At 53.5% G+C, this 18,746-nt stretch overlaps 1 protein-coding gene across 2 annotated transcripts in view; it reads right to left on the bottom strand.

Moving 5' to 3' along the window:
• Positions 1-14,499: 14,499 nt before the first annotated feature.
• TRAPPC12 (trafficking protein particle complex 12) overlaps positions 14,500-18,746 on the bottom strand; it is a 106,983-nt gene continuing 102,736 nt past the window's right edge. For both annotated transcript variants that reach the window (XM_025353866.1, XM_025353867.1), the window contains exons 10-12: positions 16,816-16,916; positions 15,153-15,240; positions 14,500-14,849 (exon numbers count right to left, since the gene is read on the bottom strand). In XM_025353866.1, coding sequence (XP_025209651.1) covers positions 14,607-14,849; positions 15,153-15,240; positions 16,816-16,916 — 432 coding nt within the window. In that variant the 3' untranslated portion in view covers positions 14,500-14,606. The remainder of the gene's footprint in view (positions 14,850-15,152; positions 15,241-16,815; positions 16,917-18,746) is intronic.

The raw sequence follows: 18,746 nt of genomic DNA, 5'->3' as shown, positions 1-18,746 counted from the left end.
CTGGCTTACAGCACCCCCACTCTCCTTCCAGCCCAGCACAAGCTCAGGATGCCGGATGTCCACACTGCCCAAGCTGCTGTGTTTCACCCAAGACTTTGGAAGAAATATTCGTTCTTAAATTTGTGTCAATAAGCCAGACAGCTTTCCAGCTTCCTTAGAAGCAGTTATCCTGTGGAGAGTGGACTTCATTCTTTACCTCCTTAAATTAAGATGAACAGTAGAAAGGCAAACCGGGCTGCAGTGGGCACCTGACTGCACAAAGCCGCTGCTGATGTGCCGATGTGCAGATTAAACCCAATCCAAGACGGAGGGGGTCTCGCTTCTGTGCTCACATCCTCATGCGTGTGGTTGGGCTTGTGTGCATGCGTGTGGACCTGCGTGCCTGCGTGTGTGCGTGTGCTTCTGCGAGCTCTCCAGAGAGCCTGTAGAGGTTGGTGGTTATGAACTGTGGGATGTAAACGAGCCACTGTGGGCTCCATGACCTTTCTTTCTTTTTTTTTTTGAGACGGAGTCTCGCTCTGTTGCCCGGGCTGGAGTGCAGTGGCCGGATCTCAGCTCACTGCAAGCTCCACCTCCCGGGTTCACGCCATTCTCCTGCCTCAGCCTCCCGAGTAGCTGGGACTACAGGTGCCCGCCACCTCGCCCGGCTAGTTTTTTTGTATTTTTTAGTAGAGACGGGGTTTCACCGTGTTAGCCAGGATGGTCTCGATCTCCTGACCTCGTGATCCACCCGCCTTGGCCTCCCAAAGTGCTGGGATTACAGGCTTGAGCCACCGCGCCCAGCCAGGCTCCATGACCTTTCTTTCCCTGTCTGTCCCCCAAGGAGGGGCGTGTGAGGTAACCACTGCAGACGTTTTGCTGCGTGTTCACGAGGAGATCGTCTGGTTCTGTTGATGGAGGTGTTTTCCCTAGTTATGTGGTGAAGTTGGCAGCTTCAGACATTTCGTTCTCATGATGCAGCTCTGACAACTAAGATGGGCTCCCCTGCCTCAGCCGGGCTCCTCAGTTTCCCCAGAGTGAGGCCTCTGTTGGTCGATTGTGTTACTGGGTGGCTGTGAGTTATGCCACTCACGAAAACATCTCATCCGGATGGGCATGGGGTGGCAGGGCCACCCCAGGAGCTGTGAGTAACTTCCCAGCGTGCCGGCTTCTTGCGCCTTCCCAGAGCGTGGTGTGCGGTACCCCAGGTGGGCGGGCGGATGACTGGAATCTGGTTCTAGTCACACAGACCCAGAATGCGACATTTAGATGTGATCTGAAAACAGCCATTTTTCCGAAAGCTGTTTACTGTTGGAAAGTGTATCAAGCAGCAGTTTCTGGAGACCTGTAATTGTTTTATGATTTATGCAGTGAAAAGTTTATTACAAAAAGGATGGGCGCGGTGGCTCACGCCTGTAATCCCAGCACTTCAGGAGGCAGAGGCGGGAGGATCACTTGAGGTCACGAGTTTGAGACCAGCCTGGCCAACATGGTGAAACCCCATCTCTACTAAAAATACAAAAATCAGCTGAGCGTCGTGGTAGGCACCTGTGGTCCCAGCTACTGTGGTGCTGAGGTGGGAGGATAACTTGAGCCTGAGAGGCATGACAGGTGTGTACAGGGGCTGAGCAGCAGGTACTTTCTGAATCTCAAGGGAAGACCTGCAGCCTGCGAGCACTTCATGGGCCACGGACGGAGCGCCTGTTGTCATCCGCATGGGAGAAGTCTAGGGATGTGGCTGTGCTGAGGCCAGCGGCCTGCGGGTGCACGGCCAGTGAGCGGGACTCTTTCCAGCAACACCTTCAGGAGACTCTTTGGTGGTTTCTTTTCTCCCTCATGTTCTGATAAAGATGACGCGGGGATGTGCCATGCATCCCATATCTGAGAAATGCTTGCCTCCTGTGTGCCGGACACTGGGCCATGTGCTGGTGGACGGACAGGGTGGCGGAGCTGGTGGACGGACAGGGCGGCGGTGCTGGTGGACGGACAGGGCGGCGGAGCCAGTTTATCCTGAAAGTCCTTTGCACACATCTCTTATTACATGTGTGTCAAGACTGAAAATAAAGTATGGAACCAGGGTGTCACAGATGGGGGTCACAGACACACAGCAGATACTGCATGGCGCTCCCAGCAGTGATGCGGGAGAGCATGTACAGTCCCCGGACTCAGCCTGTGTGCAGCAAGAAATTCATTAGGGGATCTCTGGCCCCAGGTGCCACCCGGGATCGTGCGTGTGCAAGGCCACCTGACCAGCGAGGGCCCTGGGATGGCCTGACCCGTCAGGAATGCTGACAGCAGGGGCTGGCTCAGTTACCAAAAGGGGAAACAAAGGCACTCCAGGGCTTCCCTGGGGCTCGCACCATCCTGAGGTCTTCAGTCCCCCTGGAGATGGAAGGGAGGTGGCCGAGTGGCCTGTGGCGCAGGGCTCCCTTGCTGTTCCTTGCAACCTGGGGGGTCTCTGACTCTTGGAGCTGAGTGACAGGTGGGGATTTTTGTCCCTCTAAAGGTCTTTGGATGATCGACTCCCAACTGACGCTCCAGGCTGGTATCTACAATACATGCTCTGAGGAAAGCTAGTCTGTGAAATGATGCATTAAAGGGTTCTGTTATGGGTTGGGAGTCCGAGTCCCTCTTGGGGAGAGCCGTGGTGCCGGGAGCAGCTGGAGGCCTCAGGGCCGTGCTTAGCTTTGCTTCCCCAGCTTTGCTGACCCCAATAAGCTCTTCCCTACGTGGTACCTGTCAGCAGCGCAACGGGAAGCTCTGTGTGTGTGAAACCACACAAGGATTTCAGAGCTATCCTCAGGGCAGACCTGGAGTTTTTTCTGGTGTTCCTTAAAAGCATCTGATGAATATTGGGATTAATTTCCTGAAGAACTTGGAAGAGAGTTTCTCTCTCCTTTCTGAAAACTGAACGTTCAGATCAGCACATGATAGGAATCTGGATGGTGGAGAAGATTTGGGTCAATCTCCCCAGTGCCCCAAATCCAGTGAAATCACAACAATTTTTTTAAAAATTAAGTGTATTGTTTTTAAAAATACATCCACAAGTTTCTGACGATCTCCCTCAGTTTATCCTCCCCTTCAGCATGGTCCCTCGTGGTCACTTGTTTTTAATGAGTAGGAAGCGACTGGGGTGGCCGTGGGTGGCTTCTATTGGCATGTGGTTTCCTGCTTGCTCTTGGATGCTGCACTCTGGAGACGCTGGCTGCCACATCTGCAGGACACTTGCGCAGCTCTCTGGGGAGGTCTGAGGCCTCTCCCAGCAATGCTGCTGGCTGAAGGTGTGTGGAAGCAGGTCCTCCAGCCCCAGTTGAGCCTTCAGATGATGCAGCCCTAGCCGTCACCTTGAGGGCAACCTCAGGAGAGCCCTAGCACTGCCCAGCTAACCCAGAGACCACAGGTGAGAATGTATGTTCCTGTTGTAAGGCATAAGTTTCAGAGCAGTGTTACACAGCATAGTAACTGGTGTCTAAGTGTGACTCCCTAACCATAGTGCTCACCTCCACTCAAGAAAGTGCTGACAGTGGATCAGACATCTTGAGAAAGACAAACTAATGGAACAGACGTCTGAGAAATAGGAGTAGAGCTGTCCTAGTCAGGCAATGCCTGGCCTTGGAATGGATGGGGAAGGATGGAGGCAGGCAGGTGGGATCGTAGCGGGGGGTGCATTCTGTCCTCACTCCCCAGGCTATGCAGACCCACCGGGCAGAGGCTGCTGGCCTGCTCTCCCCTCTTGCATGGTGCCCGGGGCACCAGGCTCATGGGGTGCACTCTGTTAGTGGGCAGGTTAGAGGGACTAGGAAGGAAGACCTCTGGTCCCAGGCAACCTGCAGAGGCAGGGAGCCCTGGGGGGAGGCCCTGGGAGGAGCCCTGAGGGAGGGCTCTGGCTCCGCATCCATCTGGAGCTTTGCCCCGGATTGCCGTTCCCGTCTTCCCAGGATTCCGACTCTGTGCTTCGAAATGTTGTGACATGATCTCTTCTGTTGTCTTAGTTGGGGCTCTTTCTGTTGCAAGTGACAGAAGCCCAATGTGAAGGAGCCTGTGCCTGGGGGCTTCTGCCCTGGGGGCTCCTGAGGTGCAGCCACCGCCCTTGGTCCCTGCTGTGCCGCTTTCTGCAGATGGCTTTGTCTCTACTGCCAGCAGGACGTCTGCTCACGGTGGGACACGTGTAGACACAGTGTTGACGTCTTAAAGCCTTACTTCTCATTCCGCTATGCAGAGGAGTGACTTCAGCTGCCAACTCTGGCTCCCAAGGCTCCAGGAGAGGTTCTGTGGGACTAGACCCGGGTCAGCGGCTCTGATGGGCACAGGATCGTGCAACGCAGGCATGGCCGTCGGCCAAAGGGCTTCTTGTGCCCAGGCTGCTGCCGGCTCATGTCCGGGTCATTTCTCCCACGCCGCAAATCCTGCTTGCCCAAAGTAAAAATGGAGCTTATAAAGTTAGCACGGTGGACATTTGAGCACTTATGGGACAGAGAAGGCTTGAACTTCATTCCGAGGGGAAAGAAGCCAGCCCTGGCGTTATTACTCTGTTAGATAACCCCGTCTCTCTGGGGTTTACAAGTATCTTCACCCCATCGCAGGTGACCAGGAAGGACTTCTGGGCCTCACCCGCCTCACTGCCACAGTGAGTCCCTAGTACTGGTGAGATGACCTATGGGTTGGGTCATGGGCTCCTGGAGTGCTCTGCCTGTTATGATGTGTGAAATTCTTCTATTCACCATGTCTTCAGTGAAACTCGGTCCCACAAGCCCCCCCGGGAGAGCTGGTTTTGTCCCGAGTGCTGAGATGCATAAGTGGCTGGTCGGTTCCTCAGGATGCCATAGTCCGGTAAGGAGAGCAGAGGGTGCAGCAGCCCTTACGGCTGGGTGAGGGGTATGGGGACTCCGGGCAGGGACAGCTGCTCAGAGAGAGGGGTCAGGACAGTCATGACCATCGGGTGGATGGCTGAGGCAGGATGTCACTGCAGGCTCATTGTCCCTAGTCCTGGCCAGACTTGCTGTGACCACCTGGCTGGGCCCTGAAGAGGGCAGAGGAGTTGCTCAGGTGGGGCCAGGGCACAGGGCTGAGGCCTGCAGTCAGGCCGTGCCAGTTTGCAGAGAACATCCGGGGCACCGCTGAGCAGGCGGCTCTTCTGAATCGTTCCATGTTCTGCTGTCTGTTTTCTGCCTTGGGAAGTGATTATTTTTCAACACGTTCTCTTAAATGCGGCGGGGGCAGGGCACTAGAAGCATCCAGGCATGAAGACAGCCCCCAGGTCAGCGGGGCTGGGGGAGCTGGGCTGGGCGGGGGCTGCAGGGCAGGAGGCTGTGCTCCCATCACGGTCTGTCCCTGGTGTGAGCAGCGCTGGTCATGACAGTTCTGGGGTGGAGCTTGCTTTTCGACGGAAGCCACTCTCCCCCGGACGTGCCTGCCTGCCTGCCTTTATTATTATAGTTTAATGTCTCAGCCTGCCTGCCTTTATTATAGTTTAATGTCTTTCATTGTCCATGTTAAAAATGCTTGTGTTTATTTTGCACCAACTGTTCAAAAAAACCCACCCATTCTAAAATCCAAATAGGATTTCATCTGAGTTCTACAACAGCCTGGCAAAGGGCAAGTCAGTGAAATCAACACGATCTGCCCTAGCGTCCGTGTATTTTCCAGCCTGCTCCATTGCTAATCACTCCTGAAGCCGCCTGGGTGCCCCAGCTTTACTGATTGCCTATGCAGAAGAATGTGTGTGGGGGGGTCCCCAAGGACACAAGGACGTCACTGGCAGGGCCGGAGACAGAGGCACGCTCTCCAGAGGCCTGTCCTGCTGCTGCTGCTGAGCAGGACTTCGGGCCAGCGGCCACCCATCATGACATCGAAGCCGGCCCCAGAGATACCAGGACCGAGGCCCCAGGGCGGCATCGGCCGCTCCACCTCCGCAGAGAGACGTCCCTGTGAGCTTGGGGTGTGGAGCAGACCAGGGAGGAGCCCTCCGTAGATGCCTTGGGCTTGGAGGTGTCAGCATGGATGAAGGCTCAGATGGAATCACCCCAGTTCTGCTGCTCCAGTAGCTATATGGCTGTGGGCAGGTTCTTCAAGCTGTGCCTCAGTTTCCTTGTCTGTAAAGGGGGATGTCATGTACCCTCAGAGCAGGGTTGAGGTGAGGAGTCCACCAGAGCCTGTCTGAGGTGGAGGGGCTTGAATAATGTCCACTAAAAGCTCATGTCTGCTTGGAACCTGGGAATGTGACCTTTTTGGAAATGGTCTTTGCAGATGTGATTAAATAGGGGTTGGAGATGGGATCATCCTGGACTAGGGTGGGCACTAGATCCAAAGACTGGTGTCTCTGCAGGAATAGAAGACAGAGACACAGGAGGCGGCCCCATGAACACAGAGGCAGAGACTGGGGCCATGCGGCCGAAGCCAGGAGCACCGAGGACTGCCACGGTCACCATGGAGAGAGGCCTGGGATAGACACCACTGCAGCGCCTCCAGAGAACGCAGCCCACCTGCAGCTCACTCACAGCCTTCTGGCCCCTGAGCTGTGAGAAGATGCAGTTCTGTTTTAAGCTGCTCTGTTTGGACACCTTGTTACAGGAGCCCCAGGAAGCTACTCAGTGGGTGTTTGTGGTTGGCCACTGATCATTCCCAAGGTCACGTGCCCATCCTAAGCCCTGGGACCTGTTCACGTGACCTGTTGTGGCAAAAGGGCTTTTGCAGATGTAATTAGCTTAAGGATCTTGAGATGAGAAGATTATTCTGGATTCCCGTGGGCCCCAAATACCATCTTCAGTGGCTCCACAAGAGATTTGGCACACAGAGGAGGCTGTGTGACCAGAGGAGAGACTGCAGTGATGTGGCCACAAGCCAAGGGCACCGGGAGCCCTCAGAGGCTGGAAGAGGAGAGGAAGGAGCCTCTCTAGGAGTGGTCACCGTCAGCAGCCACCAAAACGGGGAGGGAATCAGTTCTGTGGTCTCATACTTGTGAATGTCTTATGGCAGCCTCAGGAAACAGGCACACTTGTTTCCCATTTGCAGCCTGGCCTCTATCCCAATCTGGGGGTTTCCCCGCAGCCTGGCCTCTCCCCATAGCCCAGGGTCTCCCCACAGCCAGGTCTCTCCCCATATCCTGGGGTGTTCCTGCAGTCTGGCTTCTCCCCACAGCCTGGGGTCTTCCTACAGCCTGGTATCTTCCCACAGCCTGGGGCCTTCTCACAGCCCGGGGTCTCCCCACATCCTGGGGTCTCCCCGCAGCCTGGGACCTTCTCATATCCTGGGGTTCCCACATCCTGGGTCTCCCCACATCCTGGGTCTCCCTGCAGTCTACCCATGGTGCCAGGGCAGCTCTTCCTCCTGACAGGTGTGAGGGGCCCTGGGTGTAGAGAATACACTCCACCCATCGGATGCGAATTTCAGCAGCCCTGGGTTGGGTGAGTTTCCTGGAGCTGTGGCTGAGGGGTCAGGGGTGCAGTTCGCTGACTCTCCAGCTCAGCACGCCCAGGGAGCTGGCGGGGTTCCCTGACACAGGTGGAGGCTGAGACAAAGGCTGAGCCAGCCGGGGGCTCTAGGGAGATGCACCAGGCCCACTCCACAGGCAGCAGGACCCCAGGCTCACTGTGGGCATTTGAGTGGGTGTCAGGGCGGCCAGAAGCAGCCAGGGTGGAGGTCGTGGGGGATCATCTCGGTGGGCAGAGCCTCGGGGCCCTGGGGTGGAGGGAGTGAGGCTGGAGAGCCTGGCTGGCTGCGCTGGCAGGATAACGCCTAACACGGTCCCGGAGATGGCGCTTCTCCCACGGACAAGGGTGGGTAACGCGGGACCAGACTGTAATCAGGTTCCAGGTCCAATAAAGGTAAACCTCGAGGCGGAAAGGACCTAGCTGCAGGTGAGCGCAGTCGTCCATGTGTGAGTGCATGTGTGTGTTGTATGTGTAAGCGTGTGGCCCAGAGCCCGTCCATGGCAGCCCATTGGTGGGTCCGGCCCTGCCTGCAGATTCAGCTCTCCACTGCAAAGCAATATGCAGCGTGTGAAAAGGCAACACAGATCCGTGGCACCACCACGAGCCTCAGTGTTAGATTTGGAATGGAATCCCTCCCTCCCTCCCACTTTAAACTGTGAGTCCTTGGAAAAGTTACCTGACATTTCTCATGTTCACATTCTTACCTGTAAACCCTCCTGGAGTTGAAATGAGCCGTAAGTGAAACACCGTGTGGCAATGGGGGTGGAGATGGGGGAGGCGCGCAGTCACCCTCGCCTGCCTTTTCTTTTTCTTGGTAATTGTGTTCTTCTATGTCAAAGGAATAGAATAAAACCCAAAAATTATGTGGGGGAAAAAGAAAAAGACACACATGCAAGTGCCACAGGAAACTGTGGGGTTCAGCCTGCAGGGGAGAGATGCTCTATGGTCTTCCGTAAGTCAGTGGGGTTCGGCCTGCAGGGGAGAGACGCTCTGTGGTCTTCGGGAAGTCAGTGGGGTTCGGCCTGCAGGGGAGAGACGCTCTGTGGTCTTCGGGAAGTCAGTGGGGTTCGGCCTGCTGGAAAGAGACGCTCTGTGGTCTTCAGTAAGTCAGCCCTCAGTACAGCAGTTGTGGGAGCCTCTGTGGTTCCGGATCCACATCAACTAGAATTCTATGTTCCAGGGAAAACTGCTTTCAGTGCTGACTTATACTCAACACTGCAAGGCCATCCATGGAGCAGAGTAAACATCCCATCCCATCATGCCCCACGGCCTCCAGAACATTCCATCCCATCATGCCCTGCGCCCTCTAGAACATCCCGTCCCATCATGCCCCACGCCCACACCCTCCGGAACATCCCGTCCCATCATGCTCCAGGCCCTCTGGAACATCCCATCCTGTCATGCCCTGCACCCTCCAGAACATCCCGTCCCATCATGCCCTGCGCCCTCTGGAACATCCCGTCCCATCATGCCCCATGCCTTCTGGAACATTCTGTCCCATGCCCCACGCCCTCTGGAGAGTGAGGGCTACAGGGCCGGCATCTGCCTAGCCCGTGGCAGCCTCAGCCCTTAGAGAGCAGCCCTGGTCGCCAGGAACCCACTGGGCAGAAACCCATCCAGTGACCATTGGCAAAGCAGCAGTTCCTCTGCAGGGGCTTTTATGTGTTGGTTTCTTTGGCACCTTCCAATAGAAACAGAATGGGAGCCACAAATGGGCGCCACATACGTATAACTTAGTTTTCTAGTAGCCACGTTAAAAAACGTTCAAAGGTCATCTTAATTTTAATAATATGTTTTATTTAATTGACTGTATCCAAAATTACTATCATTTTAACAGGTACTCACTATAAAATGATTAATGAGATCTTTTATTCTTTTAGAAGTGTTTCATGAAGTCTGCAGCAGCACGTCTCAGGTAGGACCTGCCACGCTCCCCGTGCTCTGCAGCGGCTCACAGCCTGGATGGCATTGCGGTGTAGACACTGAGCTGTGGGCAGGACTCTTCCTGGTCCTCGTGGCTGAGCACACAGTGCCGGGCCGTGCACGCTGGGGTACCATGGGCCGGGCTGGTCCTGGCTCTGCACTGTCCCTGTGACCCTCGGGATGTTGCTCAGCGTGTTTTGGCGATGGTTCCTTTCCTGTAAGGTGCGCGGCCGAGAGCATCTGCTGCTAGGAGAACCATGTGAGTTCATTTCGGTTGGGTGCAGCGCCCGCCTAGTAATCTCAGTGACCCTCGGTCGCTCAGCCAGTGACTGTGCCCACCTGACACCATCAGAAGATGGCGGACTTGGGGGTCAAGAGAGCCCTTCCAGGACTGCAGAAGCTGGTCCTTGGGGGTCTTGCAGCAGATCCCGGGGGCGTTCCCTGTGTGAGTGCAATGCACATGGGGGGCTCAGGACTGGAGGCCCATGCCAGCCCTGGGGCCTCCAGAGCCGGCAGAAGGCACAGCCCTGCATGGCCAAGGGTGCTGGGCTGCGTGGAGAATGTGCGGGTTCTGTTGTTCTGCCAGCTTCAGCGGTTTATCAAACCAAACAAAAAAAGGATATGCAACAGGGACAGCATGTGGCTCAGGCCTCAGATATTGACTCTGGCCCTTCACAGAACACGTGTTCTAGAAAGGAAATCCTAGCTCTGGGGCTGGGGGCTTGCTGGGTGGGGAGAGGGGTTTAGAACGCAGTTTGTCACTTCCTGTGAGGGTGACCCCACAGGACTTTGTGGAGACGGTGGCATTTAAGTGGTCCAAGAAGAACTGGAAGGATTTAGAGGAGCGGAGGGACCCGCCCCGGTGGGTGGAAGTCATGGCTGGGTGTCGCAGGCTCTGCGTGGCTCTGAGGGCAGCTCCAACTCAGGCAGGCGTGCCCCATGTTTAACGGCCATTGAGTCTGCAAGTTATAAACTTGGTTACCCCCAGAACGTTGTTAAACAGTACTCTGTTCTAGAACATGCTGAGATAGCATTTATGCAAGGGATGCCAGGGTGTGGAACGGATTAGTCCAGCGTTCTCCTCAACAGTCCAGGAAGAGGACAGGGAGAAGGCAGCATCGCTCCTAAGCGGGTGAAGCCAATTTCATCCTGAGTGACGGTGACAGTAATAACTGATAAGAAATGAAATCACAGCTTTTCACACGCAGAGTCTGACAAATGGCTGACCCTTCCTCCATCTCTGGGTGCTCACGCTGGAGAGCGAGGGGCCCGCCCTCCACTCCTGGGTGCGCATGCTGGAGAGCGACAGGCCCTCCTTCCAATCATTGTTGCTTCTGCTGGAGAGCAAGGGCCCTGCCTCCATTCCTGGGTGCAGGTGCTGGAGGGTGACGCCCCCGCCCCCCCCACTCCTCTTGCTCCTGCTGGAGAGTGACAGGCCCTCCCTCCAATCCTCGGTGCTTCTACTTGAGAGCGACGGGCTCTCCCTCCACTCAGGGTGCGTGCTGGAGAGTGACAGGTCCTCCCTCCATCCCTAGGTGCTCATGCTGGAGTGTGAAGGGCCCTCTGTCCACTCCTCGGTGCATGTGCTGGAGAGTGGCAGGCGCTCAGCCTTCTTAGGGCGTTTGGGACCCCATCCAGCGTGGTTTTGCTCTAGTTCCCTGCCTGGGGAGAGGAGCTCAGCAAGCAGCACTGGGTTTATTCTTGCTCATTTATTCAAAAGAAAGCTACTGAGTTTGAAAATGCACCAAGCACTGGAGAGAAAAGGTGAGAGGATCTCGGGGCCGCCTGTAAGAGGCTCAGGATGTGGCTGGGGATGAGGCCCGGTGGCAACTCCAACGCAGGAGATGAGGGAGTCTGGATCCCACCGTCGGAGCACCCACGCAACCTGTCCACACCCTCAGGACGGCAGAAAAGGTCCATTCTTGTATTTCTTTCTAAGTTGAATTAAATCCATCTCTAGTCCCTGCCTCGGAACTGATGCGAGTCTGGCTGTTACTGGGCCTCCCCACCTGCAAGGGATGGAACCAGAGCTCGGGGCTGAGGCGCTGCTGGAGTGTTTAGTGCCTCTGCCGTCAGGACATCCTGTGGCCACTGGCACGCTGTCTGCCCACACAGTGCCCCCGTCCAGCAGCACAGCCACCCTCTCTCCACAGCCAGGGCTGGGAGCCCTGGGGCCCGACTCCCCGGTCCCACATGCCTCACAAGGCAGGACATTCTGGGTCCTGTCGCATCCCCGGAATCAGGGCCCGGACCCTGGTCAGAGCAGGACCTGCAGGCGACCCCGGGTGGGGCAGACTGTCTTCTGTCCTTGGTGGCAGAGCTGGCGTTCTTGGCGTCATGTCTGCACGTATGTGTCTGAAGCCACGGGAACGCAGGGGCTACCTCCGGGCCTGCGCCTGTGGAGCAGGATTGGGGAGGACACACGGGTGGGCGTCTCAAGAACTGTTGTGACACAGCTGAGCCCCTGCAGCTCTGCTCTGTTGGGCCTTGCCCTCGGTGCTGGGTGCAACGCGTGACGGGATGGCACGGGAAGCTTCCCAAGAATGCTGGAACTGGGTGTTTGAAGACCTCATGGCGGCAGCTCCAGCCCAAGCACTGCAACTACGGGGCTGTGCCAGGAGCAGGTGCCACGGAGCCTGTGTGGGTCCAGGGCGAGAGGTAAGGGGAGTATGGACGGGGCTGTGCATTCCTGGGGTTGAAGGCAGGCTTCAGGGGGTGCCACTGAATAGGGACTGGGAAGGTGCATGCCAGGAGGGGTCCAGGCAGAGACAACAGGTGGGGGCACGATCCTCGAGGGGAGGCAGAAGAGGCTGGCAGTGTAAGGCAGGACAGCGATGCCCACGGGCTCCAATGCCTGCTGCGCAATCGGAATTCTGTCTGTGGCCTCAGGCGTCTGACACGCATTCTCACACCTGCATGAGCACCAGGAGCCCCTGGAGGGCTGTGCAGATGACACTGTTGGGCCGGCCCAGGCCCCAGCAGTTCTGACTCCTCTGTGATCAGAGGGTGGGGTTAAGTATGTGTATTTCTGACAAGTTCCCAGGAGACCCTGGCGCTGCTGCTTTGGAGACCCCACTTTGAGACCCCACTGCCCTCGTGGCAAACGCGGAATGACTCCAAGATTCAGCTGGATGGATCATTCAGGGAGGAAATTCACCTTTGCCACCGGGCACACCCTGGCCGTTCAGTAACCGTGGCCATCGGGGTTACTGACTTTTTCATTCTCCACTGCATTCCAGCGTGGGCATTTCCACAGTAGTGAGCCCATCATCAACTCAGCGATGTTCCCATTTTCCAGTTAGAAAATAAGCTTTCTGATGGTTACCCATCCACTCTACTTGGCTCTAGAAAAGATTTCAGGGATGTGTAATTTATGTTTAACATAAAGAAAAGCTGAGTGTAAACTAGATAAGTTACAATTGTCCCAGACATTACAGACACTCACAGCATCGTTTTCCTCCTCTAGCAAAACAAAACACAAAATTCTGCAATCATATAGGCAGTAGGAAAAAAAAATTAGCAGGACACCATGGCTCACACCTGTAACCCCAGCACTTTGGGAGGCCGAGGTGGGAGGATCACTTCAGGCCAGGAGTTAGAGACTGGCCTGGCAACATAATGAGATCCCCATCTTTATAAAATTAAAACAATCTGGGCATGGTGGAGCACACTTGTGGTCCTAGCTATTCAGGAGGCTGGGGGCGGGGGGGGGGGGGGAATCGTTTGATCGCAGGAGGTCGAGGCTGCAGTGAACCATGTTTGCACCACTGCACTTCAGCCTGGATGACAGAGTAAGACCCTGTGTCAAAAAAAAATCAGGCAAGAACTGAGGCAATGATGCTGTCACCTGGCCTGGCCTCATGCCAGCAGCAATGGCTGGGAGTGCGGTTCAGAGGGAGGGTGGGTTTAGGCTTACCGGCTTACCAGGGAACCTTGATCTCTGTTTCTAATTTGCTGGGCTCATGTCTAGTTGGAGCCTGGGCACTGTTGTCTGCTTTTATGCACAACTGGCTGGGGACAGCTCTGAGCCACGGGCCTAGAAAGGACAGGCTCCATAATCCACTGGCAAATCCCGCAAGATGCCTGCAGTGAGGTGCCAGGTTTGAGCGGAGGAAGAGCCTTGCATCTCATCCCTGAAGTCAGATTTGAAGGAAGACCCTCAAGGTGAAGGGCTTCTAGTTACATCTTCAGCTTTCTGGGCTTTATTATAACAATAGTTTCATTTTTCTTGTTGAAGAGAAAGATTTTGAAACCGCCTTGGTGTCCAGCTGTCCTTTTGGCTGTCTCACCTCTTTTTTCTTTTAATGCCAAATTAACCTAGATATCAGCAAATGGGCTGAGACTGTCTGGTAGATGCTGTGTTTCTCTGTTTCTACTCCATTACAAAAATTAACAGAAATATGGCTTCACTTTGTATAGATGTTTATATCACAGTCTCTAAAATGAATTATAATTAAAACTATCCACAAAGCTAGATGTTTAGAGAACCCTTGTCAGAGTTCTTTTGTAATGTGAAGAAACTTTCAGGTACTTTCAGTTCTTCAAAAGTAGGAATAACTGTGAATGTGAAGGCAAAAGGCCTTTCAGGCCTGTAAGAACATGTGAAAACCACGTGTCTGGCTTCAAACCTGCCCCAGCCCCTGCCCGCCTGCATTTTACGTGCTCCTCCTTTGCTTGCTTATGCGTTGTGGTTCCTGTTCCACTCAGCTCACGCTCCACCTGGACGTATAAACTCTGGGAGAAACGGCGACGGCCTCTCCTCCACCACCAGGCTGGCAGGGGTGTCTGGCTGGCATCAGGCCGGAGGAGACTCGGATGGGTAAGACCAACGCACTTAGTTCTGGGTGTGTGGGGAGGGTGAGAGGAGCATGAGCAGCGATCTGTGGGGGTGTCTTCCCTGTTGCAAATCCCCCTGCACGTGCAGGTGCATGGCGAGAGGGTCTCTATACCTCCCAGCTTTTCTCTGAGGATGTCCAGAATGAATGAGCAAAGCAGGATGGCCTCCAGAACAAAGGCCCTGAGGCTGACTCCAGATTTCCTGTGTCTACGAGCTGTGTTCTCCCAGCACGCCTGCCCCTTGTGTTCATGAACAGGGGCCGAGCTGCAGGGACTGTGTGGCAGTCTTGGGCTGGGCCATGGCTTGGAACCAGGAAGACATGCAGCCAGACACCAGTGAAGCAGCAGTTTTATTGAGTCCGTGTCACATTAATACATCAGCTTCATGGACACAGTTTCAAAGACCCGGGTCATTCTGACATAGTATGCTGGAGGCAGCTAGGCCAGCTTGAGGCACTGCGTGTTAAAGCTGTCCCCCTCCTTGCCGGCGACAGCCTCCAGCAGGGCCTGTTTCTTCTGCATGCTCCGCGAGGACTCCAGCTCGTACATGGTGGTCAGGTTGAAGAGCACGCTCTCGTGCAGGTAGTGCCTGGGGTCCTGCTGGACCATGGCCTCCAGCTGCCGCAGGGAGTCCTTGAGCTTGCCCAGGTAGAGCAGACACACAGCAGCGTTGTTGTTGGCCTAGGGAGGAGCGCACGCACAGGGTCGGCCCATGCAACCAGGACAGACGCCCGCCCGCTCCAGGCTGCGTGCTGGGCCCTGTGTTGGGGGTCTGGGGGGTGATGCAGAGCTGCCAGGCAAAGCCTAGATGGCCCCGATGGCCCCGTTGGGTCACTTCCCCCAAAGGTCACGGCCGCTGCCTGGCGCCAGTGGACTGGAGAGAGAGAGAGAGAGTGCAGGCCCCCGCTGAGATGTGTGTGGGTGCATGTTTCTAGCGTCTGTGAAAGGCAGAGGGCGGAGGATCCTGTGGCTTGGGGATCTTACCACTGCGTTTGTTGGATCCATCCTTAAGATCTCTGTGAAGAACCTGTGGGCTTCTGCAAAGTTATTCTGCCCGAGGTGAAGGAACGCTCTGGAACACAAGCAACGGTGGCAGTCAGTGGGGAAACCCCAGGAGCTGCTGTCCCCCAACAAAACCCACAGGGGCTTTGGACACCACACAGACCCAATGTGTGACCCTGCGTGGCCTGGGGTTCCTGATCTCCAGGCAGAGGCAGTGAGCTGCATTTTGCATTCAGGCTCGCAAATTAAAGCCACTCTAGTTTTACTTTTTTTATTTTTTAGATGGAGTTTCGCTCTTGTTGCCTAGGCTGGAGTGCAGTGGCACGATCTCGGCTCACTACAACCTCCGCTTCCCAGGTTCAAGCGAGTCTCCTGCCTCAGTCTCCCAAGTAGCTGGGATTACAGGCGCCCGCCACCATGCCTAGCTAATTTTTTTGTATTTTTAGTAGAGATAGGGTTTCACCATGTTGGCCAGGCTGGTCTCGAACACCTGACCTCAAGTGATCCACCCGCCTCGGCCTCCCAAAGTGCTGGGATTACAGGTGTGAGCCACTGCACCCGGCCAAGCCACTCTGGGTTTTATTAGTTGAGAATACAGTAACTTCACCTAAATGACTTCCTGCTAAAAATGGACACCTGCTTCATTTACGCTTTCTGATCCTGGGTGCAGGCTTTGTCTGAGGCGTGTTTCCTCCTCACAAACGTGCACTCGCACAATGCCGTGCGTTCTACCACAGAACACCAGAGCACAGGATCCAGAATGGCTGCTATGCCGGCAACGGTGACCTTTACGCACACATATGCTGAAAACGGGGGCAATACAAGCGCTACTCTGAAGAACAAGGGGGAAACGTCTCCTTAAAAATCAGCTTCTGTGACTAAAAGAACATCACTGCAATTCCAGAAAACACCCGTGTACTTTTTGGGGCTCAGTTCTGAGAGACACAGGGCAAGAGGCGGCACAGAAAGAAGCGCTTTCTCTGGGGGGCTTTCCCACTCAGTAAGTGGGGCTTAAACGCCTCTGGGAATTTTGAGAAAACATATATTTAATTTTAAAATATTTACCTAGGCCGGGCGCGGTGGCTCAAGCCTGTAATCCCAGCACTTTGGGAGGCCAAGACGGGTGGATCACGAGGTCAGGAGATCGAGACCATCCTGGCTAACACGGTGAAACCCCGTCTCCACTAAAAAATACAAAAAACTAGCCGGGCGAGGTGGCGGGCGCCTGTAGTCCCAGCTACTCGGGAGGCTGAGGCAGGAGAATGGCGGGAACCCGGGAGGCGGAGCTTGCAGTGAGCTGAGATCCGGCCACTGCACCCCAGCCTGGGTGACAGAGCAAGGCTTTGTCTTAATAAATTAATAAAATAAAAAATTTTATTAATTAAAATAATTTAATTAATAATAAATTATTATATTTTATATATAAATATAATATTTATATATAATATATATAATAAAATATATAAATATATAATATATAAAATATATATTTAAAAAATATAAAAAATATATAATACATATTTAATAATTTAATTAAATATAAATTAATATAAATTATTAATTTATACTTAATAAATATACATTAATATATATTTAAATATATAAATTTATTTATATATTTAAAATAAATAAATAAAATATTTACCTGTTCATTAAGACCATGATTTTACCCTGTAGTCCATCTAATTTCTGTGTTACTTTCTCAACATCTTGAAAATACTTTTCAGCTGTTTTTATGTCTCCAATCTGCTTTGACAAAATTTAGTCAGTTTAGTTGACAAAAGAAATATTAAGTCGAAACTCATACATTTAGTTCCCTAATATCATGTTACAATATGAAGACATTTACATGTCAGGCAGAGGAAAACTTCAGTAAACATTTAGTAATCATTTTTTTATAAAAAGGCAAAAGACATTTAAGATACAGTGGAATGTTAATGTTCTATATGTCAGAAACTAAGTTGCTAATATACATGCCTCATTTAAAAGTCTTATTAGTTTAGTAATTTGTACCTTTTGGAATGCTGGCAGAGCATTACGTAAAATAACATGAATAACTAGTAAGATGAAACATAAAATACTTAAAATATTGGTATAATATGAGCAGGTCCCAAGCCAATTTATGAGCTACTTGTGGCTAGTAAAATGGTAGGTGCCACCACATTTGCAAATTTCAAAGTAATATTTTGACCAATAATATAGAATTCTACTGTAAAAAACAAGCCAAACCAAACCCAAACTCAAACCTACTCTTGTCGCACATGTCAGGAAACCCGCTGCCCGCCCGAATCAAATGCAGCCGGACGCAGCAGGCTGGCGGTCGAGGAGGCCCGGGGGGTGGAAGGCTGAGCCCCAGCCCTGACTCCTGAGGCCACAGCCTGGTTTTACAAAGGCAGACGCAGGTTTTCTTTCACCTCCAGGAGCATAAGGAAGGGAATAAATGATCTGAGGCTTACAATAAGAAATAGATAAAAATTAAAGAAAAGTCCTATTATGGCCCAAGCCATGCTCATGAAGGAAAAGACAGAGTTGCCTTGTGTCCGGGGCGCAGCCTGCAGGAGTCAGGCTCTGCGACAGTGAGCTCTGCTCATGGCAGCAGCAGAAACTTCACAGAATGCTGTCCTGTCCCGAGGAGAAACAAGCTGAATGTGCGCGGCTCACCTCCGTGAGGAGGGCTGGAGGACCCAGCGCTATCATCGCTGAGCAGCCTAGTTAACTCTTAGACTTCCCACGCCAGCATCTGTCCAGCACGAAACAAGCCTGCTAACTTCTCAGATGACTGGTGGGGAGGTGGTTCTCCATGGCTGTCATGTATCTGCATGTCTTCCAAGCACAGACACTGACCTGACGGGGCTTTGTTCAAAGCATTTACACAAGGACGCTGTTTACAGGACAGCCTTGTAAGCTAAACCGCGTCCCTCTGTGGCGAAGGGCAGGCAGGCTCACCTCCCAGGAGCAAGGATTTGGGTGTTCTAAGTTCAGGATTCCTCTGCAGCCACACAGCCCACTGCAGGCATCATGAGGCCCTGGGTGAAGACCCCGAGGAATCAGGGCCCCGTGTCTGGCGGAAAGAATGCCACTCTGGCTGTGCTGCTGTTGCTGTGTAATAAATATCCTTCGTCTCTAACCTAAGAATCTTACACTTTTTCGCCAGCATTCATGAAAATGGCAGCCAACTCTACAGCCTGCACATAGGATAACAGCTCAGGCCCTTCACAACAGCACAAAAGAAATACCACACAAGGAGGAAGAAAAACAGAATGAAACACAAAGAAAACAGGCGTGCACACACACCACACATAGAACAGCGTTTGTCCATCGCTGCCCTTCATCTGCACAGTTCAAAGCGGTTTGAAGTCCACTACTATGGACTTCCCACTTGCTGACTAAAAAGAAACCAAAGGCAGCATGGGCTCCATGATATGGCCCTCAGCTCGAATGCCTGCGTCTCCTGCATTAACTAACGTCCTGTTTAACAGGACCGCTGTGATACTGATCTGAAGATGCGCGGTGGCTCACGCCTGTAATCCCAGCACTTTGGGAGGCCGAGACGGGCGGATCACGAGGTCAGGAGAT

The sequence above is a fragment of the Theropithecus gelada genome, chromosome 13 (genome assembly GCF_003255815.1).
Source record: "Theropithecus gelada isolate Dixy chromosome 13, Tgel_1.0, whole genome shotgun sequence".
Lineage (NCBI taxonomy): Eukaryota > Metazoa > Chordata > Mammalia > Primates > Cercopithecidae > Theropithecus > Theropithecus gelada.
The sequence above is the reverse complement of the archived record's forward strand: the minus strand, read 5'-3'. Positions and strand labels throughout refer to the sequence as shown.